The sequence below is a fragment of the Drosophila biarmipes genome, chromosome 3R (genome assembly GCF_025231255.1).
Source record: "Drosophila biarmipes strain raj3 chromosome 3R, RU_DBia_V1.1, whole genome shotgun sequence".
In the NCBI taxonomy this organism is placed as follows: Eukaryota; Metazoa; Arthropoda; class Insecta; order Diptera; family Drosophilidae; genus Drosophila; species Drosophila biarmipes.
In genome coordinates this window covers 22,185,068-22,204,152 of record NC_066616.1, presented here as the reverse complement: position 1 = coordinate 22,204,152, position 19,085 = coordinate 22,185,068, and the positions used below count along the sequence as shown (strand labels likewise).

Genomic DNA, 19,085 nt, shown 5'->3' with positions numbered 1-19,085 from the left:
TAAATATTTCTTGGGTAATACGAGTAAGAAGTTATTATTGAAAATATTTATCGCATAGACGCAGGGTTAAAACAGTTAATGGTAACATGTCATGAGATACTTTAAAGGTTCGTATCTTTTACAGCCAAACAATATGTTGATATATTACCTATATTACAGTTAATGATAGAACTCTTTGAACACTACTAGCGTACACTTCCCGATCCATAGCGAATTTCTCGTTCGAACTGCTCGGCCTTCAAGGTGCCATCTATACTCTCACAATTTTTGTTGAAGACACTATAGGCGCTCATCTCGTTCCGCTTCTTTGGCTCCGTTCGGGTGTTGAAGTAGATGCCAAAAAGTGCCGACAACATTAGAAAAACCAAGCCGAAACTCAGCTTTATAGCAATCACATAGAGGGTGATCCAGAACAGAAGATAGACAGCCCAGAGGGTGTACTTCAGGGCATTGTTTTCCCTGTGGTGATGATCCGTGGATCTGGAGGGGCTCTCCTCTGGCAACAGTTCGTTTTCACTGGAGGTTCCTGCCTCATCCTGTGAGTTTTCCGAAGCAACTTCAGCTTTAGTTGGTACCTATATACATAATAATATTAAATAATGTTGGATAAAGGAGAAATGTTTGGTGTTCTTACCTGTTGTACCTCTATCGTTGTATCTTTGTTAGCCCCGGTTCCCAACATCCAGAATCTGCGGAGTTTGTCCTTGAAGTTGTCAACCGTTTCCTTCCTTCTTTTTTGGAGGCGATATTGTCGCAGCTGCTCTTGAAAATCAGCCATAAATTGCAACTAATGTGATTCTGCTTTTCGACAAATTGTAAATAAATAAACTGGACGTGTCAACAGCCATCGATAGACCCAATGCGATAGTTCCACATAATGTTATCGATAAAAAAACAGTGGTACCTCGTGCCTTTGAACCAATTAATATTTTCATTTATCGAATTCAAATAATTAACATTAATATTCGCATAGTATTTTCAAATAATATTATAATAATATTAAACTTGCTAGCAGAAAAAACTCCATCGTTTAATCTGACTTTGATTTTACTCAGTTCCTAATTTTTCTCCGAAGTGAAAAGATCAATATTAACTCCTGATAAAAAAATGGGTTCATTTTTTTTAGATTTGGTATAAATTAAACAAAAAAAATTGTATAGTGAATGTGGTTTTAAAGGTCTTAATTTATTTTAATCAATAGCCATCAAGGTTATATTATTAATTCTAAAAAGAACAGTCTTAATTTAATATTTAAGTTTTATAAATTCTCAAAGAACTTTTTGAAGAAAGCCTTATGTGGGTGTCAATAGGGTCGCTTCAAGGTGCAGTCTCGTAGGCAAACTTCCCCACAAGCAAACATGTATGTCGACATGTGGCTCAGGATTTATGTCGGTAAGCCCCAAGTGGCATTCCGTTTTCACACTTTTAATTATCATAAACATTAGAGGGTAAACAAATAAACATAATATTTTTTGTGAAAGAACTGTTGCTACTGTAAGTAAGCCTACACCTAATTGCATTCGTCAACAATTATTGCCCCAAGAGTGTCACTCTTTAACAAAATAAGTGTTTCCCTGGGGGTGTTGCTTTAATTTTGTAAAAATAACTTTTATAATGATAATAAGCTGTAAATTAAATTCCTAAGGCCAGATAACATATTTTTTATGTTAAATATATATTTCTCTTCTTATTTTTACCCCCTAGTGGAAATATTTAGGAAGAGTCATATGACTATAAATATAGATAACAATATATTATTAATTTTTAAATAGAATTATCAATGCCTAAGAATTGTAATTACTTACTTTACTCAAATATTTTCCCCAAATTTGTTACACTGTGTGATTACACGCGAATTTATGACCGCACCTGGTGGCGAATGAAGCCAACCTTTACATTATTTGCTCTAATGAATTGAAAAAACGGAATAAACTAGGCGGTTCCGGTGGGGGAGGGGGCGATCTTCTTTTTTTTTAAGATTCCAGTCGTAGCAAATGAGTGATACACATTTGATAAATAAACAGAATATCTTCTAGACCCTCAATTATCTTTATGGTTCCGTCTGATAACCCAACCTCTAGGGGCGTCCTCTATCACTCGAATCAAATGCTGCCGCTGCCACTGCCACTGCCACTGCTTTTATACCCACTCAACCCAGGTATCTGCTTCAGTTTTAGTTTGTCGCAGGTTCGGGAATGCCAGAAGTTTAGAAAGTGAATCCAAGTGCTGAAAATGAGTTCGGAAACAGCCCAAGATGTTGAGGAGAAGCCCAAATCGGCGGGCGGAGATCCCAATGCTGGCCATGAGTATGAGGAAGTGCTGCAAATAATCGGTAGTGCAAATGTCCCAAAAAACATTTAAAACTCCATATTAAAATGAGATTCCATAATTAATACATCCCAGGATTCGGTCGAGTTCAGTGGATCGTCCTTTTTGCGGCAGGACTTCTGCTCATGATGGTCATCAACGAGACCATGGGCATGTCCTACATCACGATTGTTTCCCAGTGCGATTTCAACACGAACTCCATGGATAAGGCGATCATGAGTGCCGCCAGTTTCATCGGTGAGTAAGCACTTTTTGCGTCTCCACTTCGCATTGCATAAATTAGTATAATCAGCATGAGTAAAACTTTATCTTTCACGTTTTCACGGTTGTACACTTCACGTGGGCTCTTACTATTTTCCAGGCATATTCTGCTCTTCCTACTTTTGGGGTTACCTGAGTGACACCATAGGTCGAAGGCCAGTATTGATATATACGACGATCGCCGGAAATGTCCTATCACTATGCTCCACAGTGATTCCGAATTACTGGTTTTACGTCTTTATACGCTTTGCAGTTGGATTTTTGTAAGTGCTTACCTAAAGCTAACAATTTATTATCTGTTATAAGGGGAAGTGTTTTATTGTTATTTGTAAGGGCTGTAAGTTGATGCACAGCCGGCCTTAACCCAAATCAACTGCTTTTCCCTGATATTAAGCAAAGTAATAAAAAGAAAACTAGTTATCAGTCATAAGAAAACTTTTCCATTAATAAAAAAATTGTAATTACTTATACAGCATTGCGGGAGCTTCATCAACGACCTATGCTTACCTTGGCGAATTCTTTACGCCTCGTCATAGACCCATCGCCATTAACTATGCCAGTCTTTTTGTGGGAGTATCAACGGTCTATGTACCAGGTAATCTATAACCCAACCGTTTCAAGATTAAGTAATCCTTAAATGCGAACCTCTAGCTATTGCCTGGTTGATCCTTTCAATGAATTGGAGCTTCAGCGTGACGGAGGACTTCTCATTCCGTCCTTGGCGATTGCTGACCATTTTCTACTTGCTGCCCGGTGTCATAGGAACCATTATGCTGTGGTCCCTTCCTGAAAGTCCCAAGATCCTAATTTCCCTGCATAAAAATGAAGAGGCCTTTGCAGCCGTCGATTGGATTGCAGTAAAGAATTCCGGCAAACACTTGCATGAATTCAAGGTCCATAAGCTGAGAACAGAAGATCATTCGGATGGAGAAAATATTTTACTTATTTCTAAGTCAGCGTAAGTTCAGTTTACAGGCCAAATAGTGAGCTAAAAAAAAACTAAAAGCTGTTTTTTAGGTTCACCACGATCAAGAAGATGTGGAAGGAAACCTTGCCTCTGCTGAAGAGACCCCATTTGGTAAACTTTGTTATTAGCTGTACCATAATGTGTGGTTTATTTTTCAGGTAAGTAATTTTTTTTTTTTATTTTACATTACATAAATATTTGATTTAATAATAGCTCTTCTGGAATGGGTCTTTGGTATCCTGAAATACAAAATCGCTTGGGTTCAAATGAAGCTGAGGATTCAATGACAGTTTGTCAGGTTATTGATGCTTCAATAGATCTAATGCAAGCCAATGCTACCAATAAGGTAAGTGAAATGGATAACAATGGTACTTTTAATTGGGATCGGGTCTATGGGCAGCTCATAAGTAGGCTATAGTTAACCCTTCCCTTTCTTCAATTATCTTGCAGATCTGCGTGGATCACATAAACACAAAGAGTTACATAGACACGATTACCTACGGATCGGCCCTGATTGTTGGCTACATACTGATGGGTTTTGTTTTGAAAACCATTGGTCGCAAGGCCTCTATTGCAATTGGCCTTACCCTGGCCGGAGCTTGTGCAGTCGCCTTAATCTTTATCAAAGACGAGGTCGTGATTGTGGTTTGCTTCTGTCTATATCTGGTATTGCCGGGACTTTGTGTGTCGATTCTGAGCGGGGCAGTCGTCGACCTGGTACCCACCCACCTTCGCGGAAAAGCGGTCTGCATTTGCCTGATGCTGGGCCGCACGGGCAGCGTCTTTGGAAGTAATATCATCGGGGTGCTCCTGGAGTCGTATTGCTCCCTCACTTTTGGGGTCTTCTCCGGATTTGTGCTGGGTGAGCATAGTATAGAATATAATAATTTCGATAGCAAGTATTAATATTTTACCTTTTTAGTTTGTGCGAGCTTGACGTTGCTGTTGCCCATTTGAGATTTGCCATTTTAACTTAAGTAGGTTAGTTAGTTAGTAAATTATGTACCATTTAAAAAAAATGTTTTAATTAAGCAACGATTTTGTACTTGTTCTTTTTTCGTCTACCATAACTTTAATTTGGGCTGGTTAAATTAAGTTGGGTTTTTATTACCTTGTTCTTAAAAAGAGAATGGGGCTAAAACCGGCCGAGGCACTACAATAGGAACTCACCATAAACTTTACTTGGATCATGCAGCCGTTTTGAATTTAAGAATGATCCTGTTTTTCTGGAAACATTTTATTATTCTTTATATATATATTTTTTGGGAACGAGGACGTCTTGGAACCCGCCATTATGCCATTAAGTTGGCTGATCAATGCTTAAATAAATATTAGCACAACAAAAAACCTTTTATTTTTATTCTAGTGGGCTCTAGTCGAACTGATAGTATAAAATAAACCACCCCCACAGTGCTTTTAATATAAACACAGCATACTTGGGTTCTCTCTCAACCAGTTTGCATATACAATCCAATTCATTGATGTGGCCAAGATCTCTCAGCGAGACCTTTTATCTCAGAACTGGTTTGCGGTTCACATGTCGCTCGAGCGTTCCACAGGGGGTTATTAGAATACAATGCTTAAAAGCAAGTGTTGCACTAACTGGCTGACCAGTCGCCAAATATCTTGGGAATGTCAAGATGCACAGCTCGCTGGAGAGCAATACCCTCGGCCCGAATGTGTGGGACTACGACGCGATATTGGACAAGATCGGTAAGTCTGAAGTTGAAATCTCTCTTGTCAATCTCCGGACACTACATGGAATTTTGGGATACCAGGTTATGGGAAAACGCAATGGATACTCCTGCTTGTCAGCGGACTGCTGACAATCACATCTGTGGCCGCCCAACAAGCCATGAGTATTATTGTGATCGCCTCGCACTGTGAGTTCGAAACGACACAGGCCGAAAAGGGTGTGATGATGGCGGCCAGTGTAACAGGTGAGTCAAGATCAGGGAGGGTGTATTGAAGAGCAAACAATGGAATTTCCTCGTATTTACACAGGTATCTTCCTGTCTACCTACATCTGGGGCTACATCAGCGACGATATAGGGCGCCGGAAAGTTTTGCTTTATGGTAATTTCGCCAGCAATGGCCTGCAATTTATTCTGATGTTCGTTACCAGCGTTTGGCTGTTCAACATTATAAACCTTCTGGTTGGAATCAGGTATGTTTGAAAAGTACTTTCCATATCTTCTCATGACTATTATGTAGCTGTAGTGAGGTAATTTTCACTTGTAATGCGACTTGTAATTGTCAATTGTAATACGATTGCAGTGTCGGCGCAGTATCAGCAGCACTTTATCCATACCTAAGTGAATTCAATATACCCCGACATCGCGCTGTGGCGATTAACTATTCAACAATGTTTGTCAGCGTTACGGCCATTTATGTACCAGGTGAGAATACATTTAAATAGATTAATAATGAACAATGCACTTAGGTTTCTTAACCTTATAGCAACTGCCTGGCTTGTACTCTCGTCAAACTGGGCTATCACCATTGGAGACTTTGTATTTCGACCATGGCGTTTAATATTGCTAGTTAGCCTGCTACCAGGACTCATTGGCGGCTTGATATTACTCTACTATCCCGAGAGCCCGAAACTGTTACTATCCCAAGAAAAGAACAAAGAGGCCATAGAAGCTGTTGGCTGGATCAGCAAATTTAACCGGGGAAAGTCCATACACCAAGTCCTCAACTGTGATGAGTTTACACTGAAATCAGAAGATCCGGCTGGCGAGAACTTGTTGGCAGAAAGTCAAGGATGTGGTATTTTGTCCAAGATTTGCAGAGCAACAATTCCTCTTTTCCACAAGCCCCATGGATTCAATTTTATTCTGTGTAACCTGGCGCTATTCGGAATGTTTTTCAGGTAATTTAATGGAATTTCAGCAAGCTTTAATTATTATTTGTTACCTTTTAGTTCCAACGGCATGCAACTTTGGTTTCCAGAAATTGTTAACCGCTCATCAGGTGCCGAAAACAATTCCTCAACGGTTTGTGAGATTCTAAGCGTACCCGTAGAGCAACCGAATGTAACCGCAACCTTGGTAAATATTTTTAATATTTTAACTGAAGTTCCCCTTATAATATGTATATTTCCTACTATTTAAGGACTGCACGGATCCCATATCTAGCAAAACCTATATTGATAACCTCGTTGTAGGCTTCGCATTTTTGATTGGATTCTCCATTCAAGGAGTGATACTTAATCCTTTGGGTAGGAAGAATGTGCTCTTAGCTGCACTTGCGGTTGCTGTGTTAAGTGGGGTTCTGCTACACTTTATGGAAAATCCCACTGGAGTCCTTGTTTTGTTCTGTCTTTACATTCTTTTGCCTGGGCTCTCGATTTCCATTATGATAGGCGCTATCGTTGATCTGGTCCCAACGCACTTGAGGTAAATCCCAATAGTTAAATCCAATTTGAAATAATTTTATGTGTTCTTTAATCAGATCAAAGGCAGTTAGCTTTTGCATGTCCCTGGGTCGACTTGGGATTATCGCAGCCACGAACTTAATGGGAGTTATGCTGCAACCTTACTGCAATACAACCTTTGCCATGTTTACTTGCACTCTTATTGGTAAGTAACTTAAACTTACCTAGCTAATCTCTTTTTAAAATAATTTTTTGTTTTCAGTGTGTATTGTTATTGTTCATTACCTGCCAATTCGCAACTCAGCTTAATACCTTTTTCACCATTGCCTTTGTATATTTTTTCTTCTTCAACTTTGGTTATTAAATGTATAAATATTAAAGTTGTTGTTATTTTTATTCAATGGTGACCCCGAACATGAGAATTTGAAAATCCGTTAATATACAATTCGATATATCGATAATAGTCGTGTTTGCACGAATACCCTAACTGCACTGCCCAAACTCACGAGCACGTAACCGATAAATGTGCTGCTATCGATAACGTTCGCCACATAATATTGATAATATACAATACTTTGCAAGTTTTTCACCGGCAATTTTAGCAAAAAGTCCGGATTATGGCGCCTCCGGCTGCGCGGGCTCGCTACATAGCCAACAAGGCGGACAACCAGATTCTGTCGAAGAAGCCGCCCAAGCGACTGGGCCTGAATGGCAGCAACGACAAGACGAAAGACGTCGCACCGGCCGGCAAGAAGAAGGAGAAGGATACCAAAAAGCGGTAAGGCGGTATCCACATTACCTGATTCCAACCTAATGCGATGATCCACAGCAAGCCGTCCACGAGTGAAAGCCAGGAGAAGGGCATGCCCAACCCCATAATGCCCAGTGTGCAGACCGCCTTCAAAACCTTCGTGAGTGCCAGGTTGTGCAGCGCCATTTGGGCCTACATCGCAGACTGTGATGAGACCTTTAACTACTGGGAACCCCTGCACTACATCATCAACGGCCACGGACTGCAGACGTGGGAGTACAGCCCGCAGTTTGGACTCCGATCCTACACCTACCTGCTGCTGCAGGGCGTGCCCGGTTACTTCTACCAAAAGTTGTTCAATCCCAGTCCCATTCTCATCTTCTACATGGTGCGCTGTATGTTGGGCTTCGCCTGCGCCGTAATGGAGAGATACATGTACAAGTAAGTAGAACAGACCAATCCCTGCCGCCATCTATCATAACATCAATCCCATTTCAGGTCCATTTGCCAGGAGTTTGGAATACACATCGGCCGTCTGTGGCTGATATTTCAGCTCTTTAGTGTGGGCATGTTTGTGTCCAGCACAGCTCTACTGCCCTCCTCCTTTTCCATGTACTTTGGATGTGCTGCCCTAGCCGCCTGGTGGCAGCAAAACTATTGTTTTGCCATATTCCTCACGGCTATATCCGCTCTACTGGGTTGGCCTTTTGCTGCGCTTATTGGCATTCCGCTGGTGCTGGAAATGCTACTCAGGCAACGGGATTGGAAGACCTTTGTGCAGTGGACTCTGATATCGGGCGCCACCGTGGCCATTCCCATGATTGCCATTGATACGAGCTACTTTGGCAAACTGACATTTGCTCCTCTGAATATTGTGTGGTATAATGTGTTCACCAGCCATGGACCAAACATTTTTGGCACCGAACCACTGAGTTACTACATCATCAATGGTTTCCTTAACTTTAACATTATCTGGGTGAGTTGAAATACCATATTTCTTTAGAACTCTTTAACAACTTTTCTTACCTTCTAGCTTCTGGCTCTTCAACTACCCATCATGCTGGTCATGGACTATCTGATTGTGCCAGCCAAGTCGAAATCAACGCTGAATTTTCCCCATTACATCTCGCTGGCTCCCCTCTACCTGTGGCTTCTCGTCTTTTTTGCCCAGCCGCATAAGGAGGAGCGCTTCCTGTTCCCTGTATACCCTTTGATCTCGCTTTGTGGAGCAATCACTGTGGATGTCTATCAGCGCATCTTCTTTCGCATCAAATCGCTGGTGTTCAAAATTAAGTCGGGAGTGCATTATCTGGATCACAGCATGTTCATAGCCATCCTGGTAATGGTGACGAGCACATTGCTGGGACTTTCCCGCGTATTTGCCCTCTACAGGAACTACCACGCGCCGATGGATTTGATGCTGGAACTGAACCAGTTCAAGGCTACCCCGCAATACGACCCAGATGTGATATACAATGTGTGCATTGGCAAGGATTGGCATCGCTATCCGGGCAGCTTCTTCTTTCCCGCCAAGAATTTCCGTCTTCGTTTCCTGAAATCGGAGTTCCGGGGAATGCTGCCCGCGTACTATGATAGAGGCCAAAACGCCACCATGGTGGTGCATCCGTACTTTAACGATCTCAACCAGGAAAACGAACACATGTACTTCGACTATGACCGCTGCGATTTCCTCGTCGATTTCGATGAAGGCAAATATACGACTCTGGAACCCAACTATTCAAAGCGATCCAAGGAGTGGTCGGTGATGAAGAGCCTGCCCTTCCTGATTCCGGAGAAGTCTCATAAGGTTTTACGTGCCTTCTATGTGCCATTCCTGACAGACAATCACATTCAGTATGGAGACTTTAACCTGCTTAAGCGAAAAACGAAACGAAATGGCAGGTAAAGGCAGGTCCAGATCGAAGGAGTCTGGAATCATGCCGAGCAGCATTTTATCCTTAGCGGTTCACTTATTTTTTTCCTTAAACATCTTAAATCTAAAAATAATTCCAGGCGACTATGCTTAAGAAACTGTGGCTTCAATACTTGATTCATATTGGAGCTATTATGCTTTCCGACTAAGAACTTTCCGCCCCATTTTAATCTTCCCTACTCCACACTAAAATGAACAACCTACTTACTACCTACCTTCTTCTATATATTTTTTGTTCTATGTTTGTCAACCGTTTTTAATTATTTTTGTTTTGTCCATGCCAAAGTTGTGAAGATCACCAGAATCGAAGTAGAACTTAAGTGTCAAGAATATAAACAACGAGATTCGTAAGGAAAACTGTTTGCATGGAAGGGGCCAACATGCTTGAATGTCGAAAACTTTATTGGACGAATCCACTTAAAATCTGGGAAGCAAAACTTTACAATGGAAATCGCTTGGACTTAGCCTAGATCGTGTGCTGGGTCTGTTTACAATGCTATATTTGGTCTACTCAATGTACATACACGTGTGCGGGGACTAAACCTAATCCTAAACTGACTTAGCAGCGATATTTACAAGCTCTCCGGAAGGAGCTGGCTCCCGCAGTTCTAAAAGTATACCGTCAAGTTGTTCTCCGAGGAACCCATGGCATCGGTGGCGGATAGCAGATTCGAGCCCGCATTGGCCGAGGTGGTTGTGATAGTGGTGACCCCGCCACTTGCAGCTCCCGTGGCCGCCACTTTGCGGTTGTTGTTCTCTGTCTGCAGGGAGTCGTGCTCGATCTCGTCCTCCTCGAATAGCTGGCCGTTAGCAGAGGCGCGTGAAACTATGCCTGGCAAGAAGACTTTTAATAGTGAATGTTTCGGGTGAGATTGGGGCAAAATGTTGGGAAAGATCAGGGATGCAAGTCCGGTTAAAAATTTACTTAATTTTTATGTCTTTATATTTTCAATTTGGATCAAACTTAACATGGAGGAGTTGCATCCTTGAGGAAGATTAGGATTGACTGCCACTTACTGCGCACTGTGGCCGCATAGCTCTCCCGCTGACGCTCCCGATCCCGCTCCCTTTCTCGTTCCCGCTCACGCTCCAGCAAGGCGGCGGAACTTCCGAGTGCCATGCTACTACTGGCTCCACTGGCCACATGATGCAGGCCATTGTTTATAGGATTGGCCATGGTGATATTGCCACCGTGCTTCATGTGCAGCACAGAGACACCACCGCTCGTCACACTCGCTCCATTGCCGTTGCCATTCCCCGCCAGCTTCTCGTGGGTAACCAGATTGGCTGAGGACACACTGCTATGCGCCTGGCTGTGCACCCGATTCCGGCCGAGACCCAATCCGCTAGAGGCACTCTTTCCCTGCTTTTTGGACCGCACAATGTAGCAGCTGAGCGCCACTATGATCATCAGGAAGAGACCCATGATCATGCCGAACATGCCCAGCATATTGCTGTTCCAACCGGATTGAGCCAGGGTTAGCCCCTCCATTGTCACGCTAACGGGAACTGAGGTGCTCCTTGGAGGCACCCCCGTGTCCGTTGCGATGGCTATCAGATGGACCGTGGACTCATTGAGGCTCTGCAGCTGCTCCGGGCGCATGTAGATGTTTCCGGTGGCATCAATCTCAAACAGACCAGCGTGCTGACCACGCAGCGAGAGTTCCAGTTTATCATTGCGATCTCCGTCAGCAGCCTCCACCTTGCCAATAAGCACGCCCTCGAAGGAATCCACGCGGGATTGCAAGGACTGCTGAATGGGTGAAAAAGAAAAAAGGTAAGGTTAAACAGTTGATAAGATATGATGTCACATAGAATACTAACGCTTTTGGGCACCATAAACTCGTAGTGTGTTTCCCGGAACCGAGGTTCCCAGTCATTTACGTCAATTACGTCCAGCGTGAGTTCCGCGGTGCTGTTGGTCATTCCATCGGTGGCTAGCACCTGGAACTCATGCTTCGTCATCTTCTCGTAGTCCAGGGGTTTGGCCAGTACCAGTTCGCCCAGCGATCCCACGCTGAAGAACTGCGAGTTCACCGGATCGGGAATGGTGTACTTGAGATGTTTACCGGGCTTATTGGTGGGCAGAGCCAGAATCCGATTGCCCACCGCTGTATCCTCGCGAATGCGCATTACGAATCTCTTCTGGACGAAGGCCAGAGTGCTGAGATCACTGTGGCTACCAGGTCGCGTTAACTGGACAGTGGTTAGAGCGTACCGATCGGGATTGTCGATCTGCGTGGCCTTAACCACCAGGGTAGCGCCATTGGCCACATCGGCATATCCAATGGGGGTCAGTAAGCTGATTGCTCCGTTGTGAGGATGGATGCGAAAGTACTTGGCGTCCTGCGATTGGACTATTGTGTACTGGATGGGGGCACAGATGCCCTCGTCCTGATCCACCGCCTTCAGTGGCTCCGGTCGCATGCGCAGCTCTCCCGGCCTGCCGTCCACTGGTATCTCTGCGCTGTAGGACTCCCGCTGGAACTTTGGGTTCTGGTCATCTGCGTCCGTGATGACCACCCGGAGCAGGGTGTCCGAGTGACGGGGCGGTGTTCCCTGATCTTGAGCCCTTAGTTTCACGGTGAAATTCCTTAGCTGCTCGTAGTCGAGAGCTTTCCTTAGGACCAGCGTGCCTTCGAGGGGATTGAGGAACTGCACATACTCCGAGTATGGCCCCGGTAGCACCTGGTACTCCACCGTGGAGAAGGGTCCCGGTTGGTCGGCATCCTCGGCACGGGCGCCCTGCAGGATTCTGGTTCCCGGAACTGTAACCTCCGAGAGGGTCAACGTGTAGGGTGTTCCGATCCACTCAGGGGCATTGTCGTTCACATCAGTAACTCGCACATTTACGGGAATGACGAAACTCTGTGGGCGAGAGGGAAAATTGAGTAAGCAAGTCAGAAAAAGTAAAAGTTTTTATCCAACCATCGTACTTTTGAAAAAATTGGTGAAAAATAATTTTTTTTAAGTTGTGAATGCCAATTGGCTAGGAATTTTATAATAAGTTCAACAAGGTACGAAATTCTATTTTATGACCATGAATTCTATTTTTTCGCACAAAAATCTTTTTTTTTTTTTGTGAAAATTAAGATTTTTGGTTTTCGTCCAAAACCCGTTTTTTTCTTTGACCTTTTGTGGTGTAACTTGGTCAAAAATTGTCCAAAACCTGAAAGGCGCACTGTTTTGGAAATCTAAAAAGTTTGTCAATTGATCGCAGTTATTTTCTGGCTGATTTCAAAAACTAAAAAATTTGGAAAATTTTCACTTATTTTACAAGGGGTAGCATCGTCTTTTTTTGCGAAAATTTGGCAAAAAATAAAATTTTTTTGGTGTGAATGCCAGTTAATTGGAAATTTTTGTACGAGATCAACAAGGTATGACATTCCATTTTTGGACCATTACTTATCGTGTTTCGCCCAAAAAACTGATTTTTTTGGATGAAATTTAAAGTTTTTTAATTTTTGGACAAAAATCAATATTTTTCTTTCACCTTTTTTGGTGTAACTTGGTCAAAAGTTATGCGATAATAAAAGACAAACTGCTTTGGACAGCTATTCTACCTACTCTCTTCAGTGTATATCCTAAATTTTTGACAGTGTAGCGTAACCAATTTTTCGAGTGTGTGCTCTTCAAAACGAACACCTTATATGAGCTGGTCACTGACCTCGCAGGAGTTCAAAGCCCAAGCACGCCGCCGAATGTCCTGCATACATTTGCATGTTTAGCGGACCCCGCCACCCAAACCAGGCCATCCCCGACTCCTCCAAGGCCCCATGCCTGGATTCCTACCCGCAAGCGGAAGCCTTAATGGCTAATTTATGGCCACCAAGCTGGGGCTAACCACAGGCGCCAAAAGGGGCTGCCTGCCAGGTGGGAGCTCCTCCTGCCATGGCTCCTTGGCTTTCCAGATGCAATAGCAGCAATAGTGGCTGTTGAAGTTGCAGCTAGCGGGTTGTTGATTCTAAAATTGAAATGGGCGTTCATTGTCTGGCAAAAGTTTTCAATTGTTTATAGAGTTCCTCGAATAGCCGCAGAGCCGGGAGCATCGAATCGTGTTTACCGAAATTTAACAAGCTTAGCTTGTCCCCCAGGGAACACGCACTGCCTGGCGAAGGAACGGTGGGGATTCAAGAAGGTGGCAACTTAGGCTATATAGGTTAATTGGTTGCCCATTGCACGAAAGGTGCCCTCGCAGGTGCGGAATGCGGTTGGAAAGTGGCCGACAGGAAGAACTTCGAGGAAATGCGGTCGATGTGGGCCACTGACCAGAACGCCTGATTAATTGCGGTGTTAACCTGATCGACAAGTGCTTAGCCACCACCCCTGAGGTCTTATATTGATTCCCATTAGGCTGGCTTAAACTGATTCCCGTCCACCTTCACTTCTTTAGGTTCACAGAATTTTTCAAATGGATTCTCATTGCTATAATTTTATATTTCTTAGCCCTAATGACAAAGCCCTCGTTTCCCTAATTCTCTATGAAAGATCTTTAATATTAATCAAAATTCTCACCGGATCCGTAGAATGTCGCCGTACGCAGATGACATTCACATAGATGGACGAGGGACCTCGCACACCCTCCTTGTCGAGTTCCACCGACAGGGCTAGCTCCTTGGTCCCGGCATGTATCTCCACTGGAGCATTCTTCTCTCTCAGCGAAAGATTGATGTCCCCTGTCTCGGCATTGGGATCTCCGTTTATCCTCAACTTGCCGATTATGGAACCCACCGCCAGGTCCTCGGTGGCCAGGAAGCTTTCCGCAGAACCTCCGCCCTCCAGATAGCAACGTGAGTCCAGAATAGCTCCAAAAGTGGCTGAAAAGGGAGGAAAATAGAAAAATATATTATGAAGAACATATATATCTTTGATATCTTTGGCCTACGAAGTGGTGCACTGTAAACACTTTTCAAACATGGCTCTACAATTTGGTCTCTCTCCCTTTCAGGCTTACTTTCGGTCCGTCCTGATAATTGCAAATTAAAAGCAAATTGCAGCGACAGGCAGAGGAAGCCACCACAGAGAGCTCGGGATGGTCCAGTGTTTGTGTTCCAGTGAGCCACCTGTCCGAATCGCCAGACATGTTTGCTCGTACCTCGGATACGCTCTACTAAGCTTCCGTTTTCTTTCACTCCGAGTGCTGCAATTTTCGGCCACCGCTGCAGCGGCGAAGAGCAACCACCGTGGGTCCAAGCAGATGGCCATGTGGGTAACTGCCCCGGCCGCTCCTCAGCTGATTTGCGTTTCCGGACAAGCTCTGATATCTAATTGTGTTAGTGTGCAATGGGTAAGCTTGGGATGGCCATGCAAATTGTTGCAAGCACTTGCCCTACTCCTAGGCAAATTGGTTCAAGACTATAGCGAAAATAATCGAAGAAAGTCGGTACTTTTATAAGCAATTTAGGAACTTTTACTTGAACACCCAGAATGTAATTACTCAACTCCCATGGGAGCATGACATAACACCTTTTCTGGACAGTGCAACTGCAAAGTCTCATAAGTATTTCCCTTGAAGGGTTCCGGTTTTTACCTCCAACCCCTTGACCACCTGAAGAACAAGTTCTAATTATGTGCTAACAGTATAATTTCAGTTTGTTTGTGTTTTTTTTTTTTCAATTTCGTTCTGGTAAACGGTTGTTCTTGTTATAAACGGTTTGCAATGACCCTGACTGCGGGTCGCCAGTCATCTCCGGCGGGATTTTCCCCACGAGGCCTACAGAAGAGATCTGGCGGAGTGAAATCTTCTGCTCGTTTTCAAGATCTCCGTTGTAGGTTAATTGTTGTGACATTGGGCAATGCACATGGCAATGGAGATCTCTGTTCGCGGACTTTCTTAGACACTTAAAAGTGTTTTGGAAATTAGTCTAATTGCTCCGGATTTATTACAAAATCTCTCAGATGTGTGCTGATAGCTCACGTCTGTTCATAAACCACATGCACTACTTTCTGGAGAAAATGGAAAGTTTTGAGAGCGCAAATTGAAATCGGGATTACGCAGTGGCATCCAGCCCAAGATTAAACCCACTTCGATTGCCCCACTATCCTAATTAGTGGCGAATCCGTGTACGCAATCCTCCTTATCTAAAAACCAAGACTAATTAGAGTCATCGGATTCCAAAACTCATCCATAGGGTGCAAATACCTCAAGCGTAAATCCGCGAAGCTTTACGCAAATAAAGTGGAGATTAGAGACCAAACCCGAAACCCAACTAAAGATTACATAAGTTCTACTCTTATTTTTATTTTTGCTAAGTCGGGGAGTGTAAGACAAATGAAAGTGAGTTGGCTGAGTCGGCTGAACAAATTTGGCCGAATACCCCGTGGGTGTGCATATGAATATGGCGGGGAAAAGTTTCAACAATCAAAAAGTTCAGAAAACAAATTTTCATTTCGGTTTGTTTTGGTTTCTTTTGATAAAACAACACCATGAAAGCCGAAAAAAAGAGAAAAAGTGCCCGTTCAGCTTGGTGATTTTCATGAAAACGCCAACGAAACGACAAACTCCTCGGTCTGGGCCACTGACTTTGGCATAAGGCACACGAGCTATAAGGTATAGGGGTTTATTTTTGGGATTCCGATTCGGGCCCGCCAGTCAACAGCAACTTGTGGCTCCGCTCCATGCGAGTTCTGTCTGGTTAAACATCGTAAGCATCGACATAAGTATTTCGCAATCAATTTTGTGGCACAGGTCAAGCCGGGCTTAAGTATCCAAATGGGGGTTATGGCAAAACCCGTTAGGGAGGAGCTTGAACTGTGACAGAGCCATTAAAGAAGTGTATGTTCTTAGCCCAAGCTGACTAACAATATCACTCAAGTATGACATTGTAATGAACCGAAATTAATGCACTAAATGGAACTTGAAACTGGAGCAGCTCATGACCACAATCGGCCTGCGTATCCATATCCAGGAAAGGCAAACCATTTGACAGCTGCTCCAAGGGGGGTTCGGCTCGGGCGCTGGCAAAACCCCAGTAAGTCACGTAAAAAGTTTTATCCGTCATAAATCGTTGGACCAGAACGACGTTGACGTCTCCGTTTGTTTTCTGAACTGACTTTTCTCTTTGATTTTTTGAGTCTCGCTAGGAATTTCACTATTTTTCAGTTTTACTTTTCGAGGGTTACATGCGGTTAATTGCTTTGTTTGTTTTCGATTATCAAAGACGACACTTGGATCTGCAGTTACTTAACCAACATTCCAAGTCAATAACCATGCCATTAGCAAGGCTCTGTAATTACTGGCATGCGCTGCTGAAATACTCAAACCCCTACTTATAAGGATTCCCTTTCAGAAGTATTTTTTAAGAACTCACCTCTATTCAGGCAGCAGAGAGTGAAGAACACGTAGCACGTCCAGTGATGGTTTATCCACATTTTGTCCGGCAGTATTTTGGGATCAGTAATCAAGTATATTGATGGTTCCTCAGCCTCTTAGAGCAACATAACACTTCACACAAACTATAATAGTATCGTTTTTCTGATCACTTCACTTGGAGCTCCCCCGCACTTTCCATATTCAGTTTTTAACACTCTTGTTCAACCGGTTCGTCTTTCAGATAATCTCTTACTTTAGCAATAAATTTAAGTACATCTCCGATGTGCCATAAAACGTTCTCTATTTATGTGCAACTTTTCCTTTGTCGAGCTCTGTAATTCGCAAAATGGCAATTTGAAATGGATAATGGTGTGGGCATGGGGGGAAACCAGGCTCTTCTAGATTATTACAAGATTATTAGATAGACAAAACACTTTGGCACAGAAACCAAAGCAACTGGAACATTAGCACTCCACTCCCCACCGCTCCACCTTCTAGCGACTGAAAGTCGTGCCTCATCTTTAGCATATTCTGCCACCCCGCCTGCTTCCTTTTCCATTGTCTTCTGGTTGTGGGCCAAATGTCGCACACATGTCACCTCCAAGTTGGGAGTTTGGAGTCGGGTCGCTCGCTCGGTTGCCACACTGTTGTCACCAACGGAATTGGCGGCATTTTATTCCACCAGAAACTCCAAGAATAACACAAGCCAGAAGGGGATGATGCCTTTCAGAGACCGAAGCTATAAGTATCCTATCAACAATGTTTTTGGGACTATTTTAGGGATGTATCTGTCTTGGTCTAAAACTAAATTATCCTAAGCTTATTAAAGAAATAATAATCTAATTTAATAGTTATAATAAAGATCATCAAATTAGCAGTTCGTTATAGCCATCCAGTTGTTATAATAAGGGATCATAAAAATTCTAGATCCAGTATTACTAAATAAACCCATAAACTGCTTATCATAAGATATTATGTTACGATCCTATTTACTAGAACCAAATTCAAGATCAAACTTCAATACCTTTATAACTCCGAAGGGTATAAAGACAACAACAGTGGGAATGTTTTTGTTTTTGTTTCCTTGGTTCCGGTATTTTTGAACGAGTGGAAGAATTTCAAACGCCGTTTACACGACCCACAGGAGCTTCCTCCTGGCCAGGATTTATGGCATACCACAGCAGGTGGGTGGGGAAAGTGTGGGGAGTGGGAGGCGTGTTGCACTGGGGTGGTTGTTGATGATGGTTGGATCCGGAGGTTTGAGGGGACAGACAAACATTTGCATACAAATCAGCCGCTGGCCGTTGGCCGTTGGCCGATGGTCGATGGCGAAAATGAAAACGCTTTTTTGACCGGAAGCCCGCGGAAGCGCACAAAAAAGTCATTCACCTGTGTAAAAACGGTTACATTTTCCAATATTCGCCTGGGCCGCGGACTGTGAACTTGTTTTCCCTGGAGTTTTTCCAACCAAAAAAAAGCGTGGTCTGATTTATAGCATATGGGATGTTTAATTGGCCACAAGTTATTGATTCCGGCAATGATAAAAAGATGTCAATCAAACTGGACGAGATAAAGTACCATAATAATCTCACTAATTATGTTTATCATATCGAATCTTATTTGTGAAAAATACTACTTAATTTCACATCTATTTAAATTTGTATTTAAACCGCTCTGCTTCCTGAAGTTATTACCAATGAAAAACAATCCATAGCTAAAATTTTTCCTGTCACTTTCATTACTGCAAACCATTTTTCAAATGACTCATTTATATATATCGCTTTTCTATCTTTCAGAAGATACTTTTCCTGACACGGGGATTAAGATGAGAACTGAGAGAGTGAAAACTTTTCTAATTCTTAAAAATAATGAAGTGTGAGTGAGTGTGTTTTCTTTTATTATGGGCACTTCCGAAAATCAAATTTATTAACCCCTGTTCAAGAGGACCTGCTATTATTATTTTGAGTTTAACAGCTTTAATCCTTTACAAACACGCACTTAATCCTTTTTTTTGGTTTCGGTTGCACTAAATGTAACTCATTTCATTGTTACGATTGTGGTTGCATTGGACAAAGAACAAAGTTGGCCAGAATTGGGTTTATTTAGTACTCCGCAGCGCTGAACGAGCTCCTCGCATCGCGATCCAAACACAAA

At 43.1% G+C, this 19,085-nt stretch overlaps 5 protein-coding genes across 9 annotated transcripts; 3 read left to right on the top strand and 2 right to left on the bottom strand.

Annotated features, from left to right (window-relative positions):
- Positions 1–6: 6 nt before the first annotated feature.
- LOC108026264 (uncharacterized) lies at positions 7–854 on the bottom strand. Its single transcript, XM_017097123.3, has 2 exons — positions 635–854; positions 7–575 (listed from the first exon to the last, which is right to left on the bottom strand). Exons 1-2 carry the CDS (start codon positions 776–778, stop codon positions 186–188), a joined length of 534 nt encoding a protein of 177 aa, XP_016952612.1. The 5' UTR covers positions 779–854; the 3' UTR covers positions 7–185.
- A 1,318-nt stretch (positions 855–2,172) lies between these two features.
- Positions 2,173–4,595, top strand: LOC108026013 (synaptic vesicle glycoprotein 2B). The gene is made up of 9 exons (XM_017096704.3): positions 2,173–2,332; positions 2,404–2,565; positions 2,690–2,852; positions 3,063–3,184; positions 3,241–3,547; positions 3,607–3,714; positions 3,770–3,902; positions 4,007–4,418; positions 4,479–4,595. The coding sequence occupies exons 1-9, from the start codon at positions 2,233–2,235 to the stop codon at positions 4,511–4,513; spliced, it is 1,542 nt and encodes a 513-aa protein (XP_016952193.1). The 5' UTR covers positions 2,173–2,232; the 3' UTR covers positions 4,514–4,595.
- Positions 4,596–5,178: 583 nt separating this feature from the next.
- LOC108026313 (synaptic vesicle glycoprotein 2B) lies at positions 5,179–7,315 on the top strand. Its single transcript, XM_017097200.3, has 9 exons — positions 5,179–5,269; positions 5,335–5,496; positions 5,561–5,723; positions 5,834–5,955; positions 6,017–6,431; positions 6,483–6,609; positions 6,674–6,957; positions 7,013–7,140; positions 7,198–7,315. Exons 1-9 carry the CDS (start codon positions 5,197–5,199, stop codon positions 7,242–7,244), a joined length of 1,521 nt encoding a protein of 506 aa, XP_016952689.1. The 5' UTR covers positions 5,179–5,196; the 3' UTR covers positions 7,245–7,315.
- Positions 7,316–7,475: 160 nt separating this feature from the next.
- On the top strand, positions 7,476–9,976 carry LOC108026312 (alpha-1,2-mannosyltransferase ALG9). The gene is made up of 4 exons (XM_017097199.3): positions 7,476–7,713; positions 7,765–8,127; positions 8,185–8,662; positions 8,720–9,976. The coding sequence occupies exons 1-4, from the start codon at positions 7,553–7,555 to the stop codon at positions 9,590–9,592; spliced, it is 1,875 nt and encodes a 624-aa protein (XP_016952688.1). The 5' UTR covers positions 7,476–7,552; the 3' UTR covers positions 9,593–9,976.
- A 16-nt stretch (positions 9,977–9,992) lies between these two features.
- LOC108025982 (protocadherin beta-7) lies at positions 9,993–19,075 on the bottom strand. Of its 5 annotated transcripts, none has more exons than XM_044090991.2 (6): positions 18,930–19,075; positions 16,930–17,263; positions 14,135–14,436; positions 11,444–12,487; positions 10,637–11,372; positions 9,993–10,463 (listed from the first exon to the last, which is right to left on the bottom strand). In XM_044090991.2, exons 2-6 carry the CDS (start codon positions 16,988–16,990, stop codon positions 10,228–10,230), a joined length of 2,379 nt encoding a protein of 792 aa, XP_043946926.1. In that variant the 5' UTR covers positions 16,991–17,263; positions 18,930–19,075; the 3' UTR covers positions 9,993–10,227. The 5 variants fall into 5 exon arrangements, with proteins under 5 accessions (XP_043946926.1, XP_050744411.1, XP_050744413.1 ...); XM_050888454.1 differs by having other exon boundaries at positions 18,920–19,069; XM_050888456.1 differs by having other exon boundaries at positions 9,993–10,451; positions 18,920–19,069.
- Positions 19,076–19,085: the final 10 nt, after the last annotated feature.

Bases quoted from the DNA above. Each gene is read 5' to 3' on its own strand.
- LOC108026264 (XM_017097123.3), bottom strand. From the start codon at position 778: ATGGCTGATTTTCAAGAGCAGCTGCGACAATATCGCCTCCAAAAAAGA. The intron at 576-634 runs GTAAGAACACCA...TTATGTATATAG, and splicing joins CAACGATAGAGGTACAACAG to GTACCAACTAAAGCTGAAGT.
- LOC108026013 (XM_017096704.3), top strand. From the start codon at position 2,233: ATGAGTTCGGAAACAGCCCAAGATGTTGAGGAGAAGCCCAAATCGGCG. The intron at 2,853-3,062 runs GTAAGTGCTTAC...TTACTTATACAG, and splicing joins CGCTTTGCAGTTGGATTTTT to CATTGCGGGAGCTTCATCAA. The intron at 3,715-3,769 runs GTAAGTAATTTT...ATTTAATAATAG, and splicing joins ATGTGTGGTTTATTTTTCAG to CTCTTCTGGAATGGGTCTTT.
- LOC108026313 (XM_017097200.3), top strand. From the start codon at position 5,197: ATGCACAGCTCGCTGGAGAGCAATACCCTCGGCCCGAATGTGTGGGAC. The intron at 5,270-5,334 runs GTAAGTCTGAAG...TTGGGATACCAG, and splicing joins CGCGATATTGGACAAGATCG to GTTATGGGAAAACGCAATGG. The intron at 6,610-6,673 runs GTAAATATTTTT...CTACTATTTAAG, and splicing joins CGAATGTAACCGCAACCTTG to GACTGCACGGATCCCATATC.
- LOC108026312 (XM_017097199.3), top strand. From the start codon at position 7,553: ATGGCGCCTCCGGCTGCGCGGGCTCGCTACATAGCCAACAAGGCGGAC. The intron at 7,714-7,764 runs GTAAGGCGGTAT...GATGATCCACAG, and splicing joins GAGAAGGATACCAAAAAGCG to CAAGCCGTCCACGAGTGAAA. The intron at 8,128-8,184 runs GTAAGTAGAACA...ATCCCATTTCAG, and splicing joins ATGGAGAGATACATGTACAA to GTCCATTTGCCAGGAGTTTG.
- LOC108025982 (XM_044090991.2), bottom strand. From the start codon at position 16,990: ATGTGGATAAACCATCACTGGACGTGCTACGTGTTCTTCACTCTCTGC. The intron at 14,437-16,929 runs GTGAGTTCTTAA...CTCCCTTTTCAG, and splicing joins TCTCTGCTGCCTGAATAGAG to CCACTTTTGGAGCTATTCTG. The intron at 12,488-14,134 runs GTGAGAATTTTG...TCTCGCCCACAG, and splicing joins GGCGACATTCTACGGATCCG to AGTTTCGTCATTCCCGTAAA.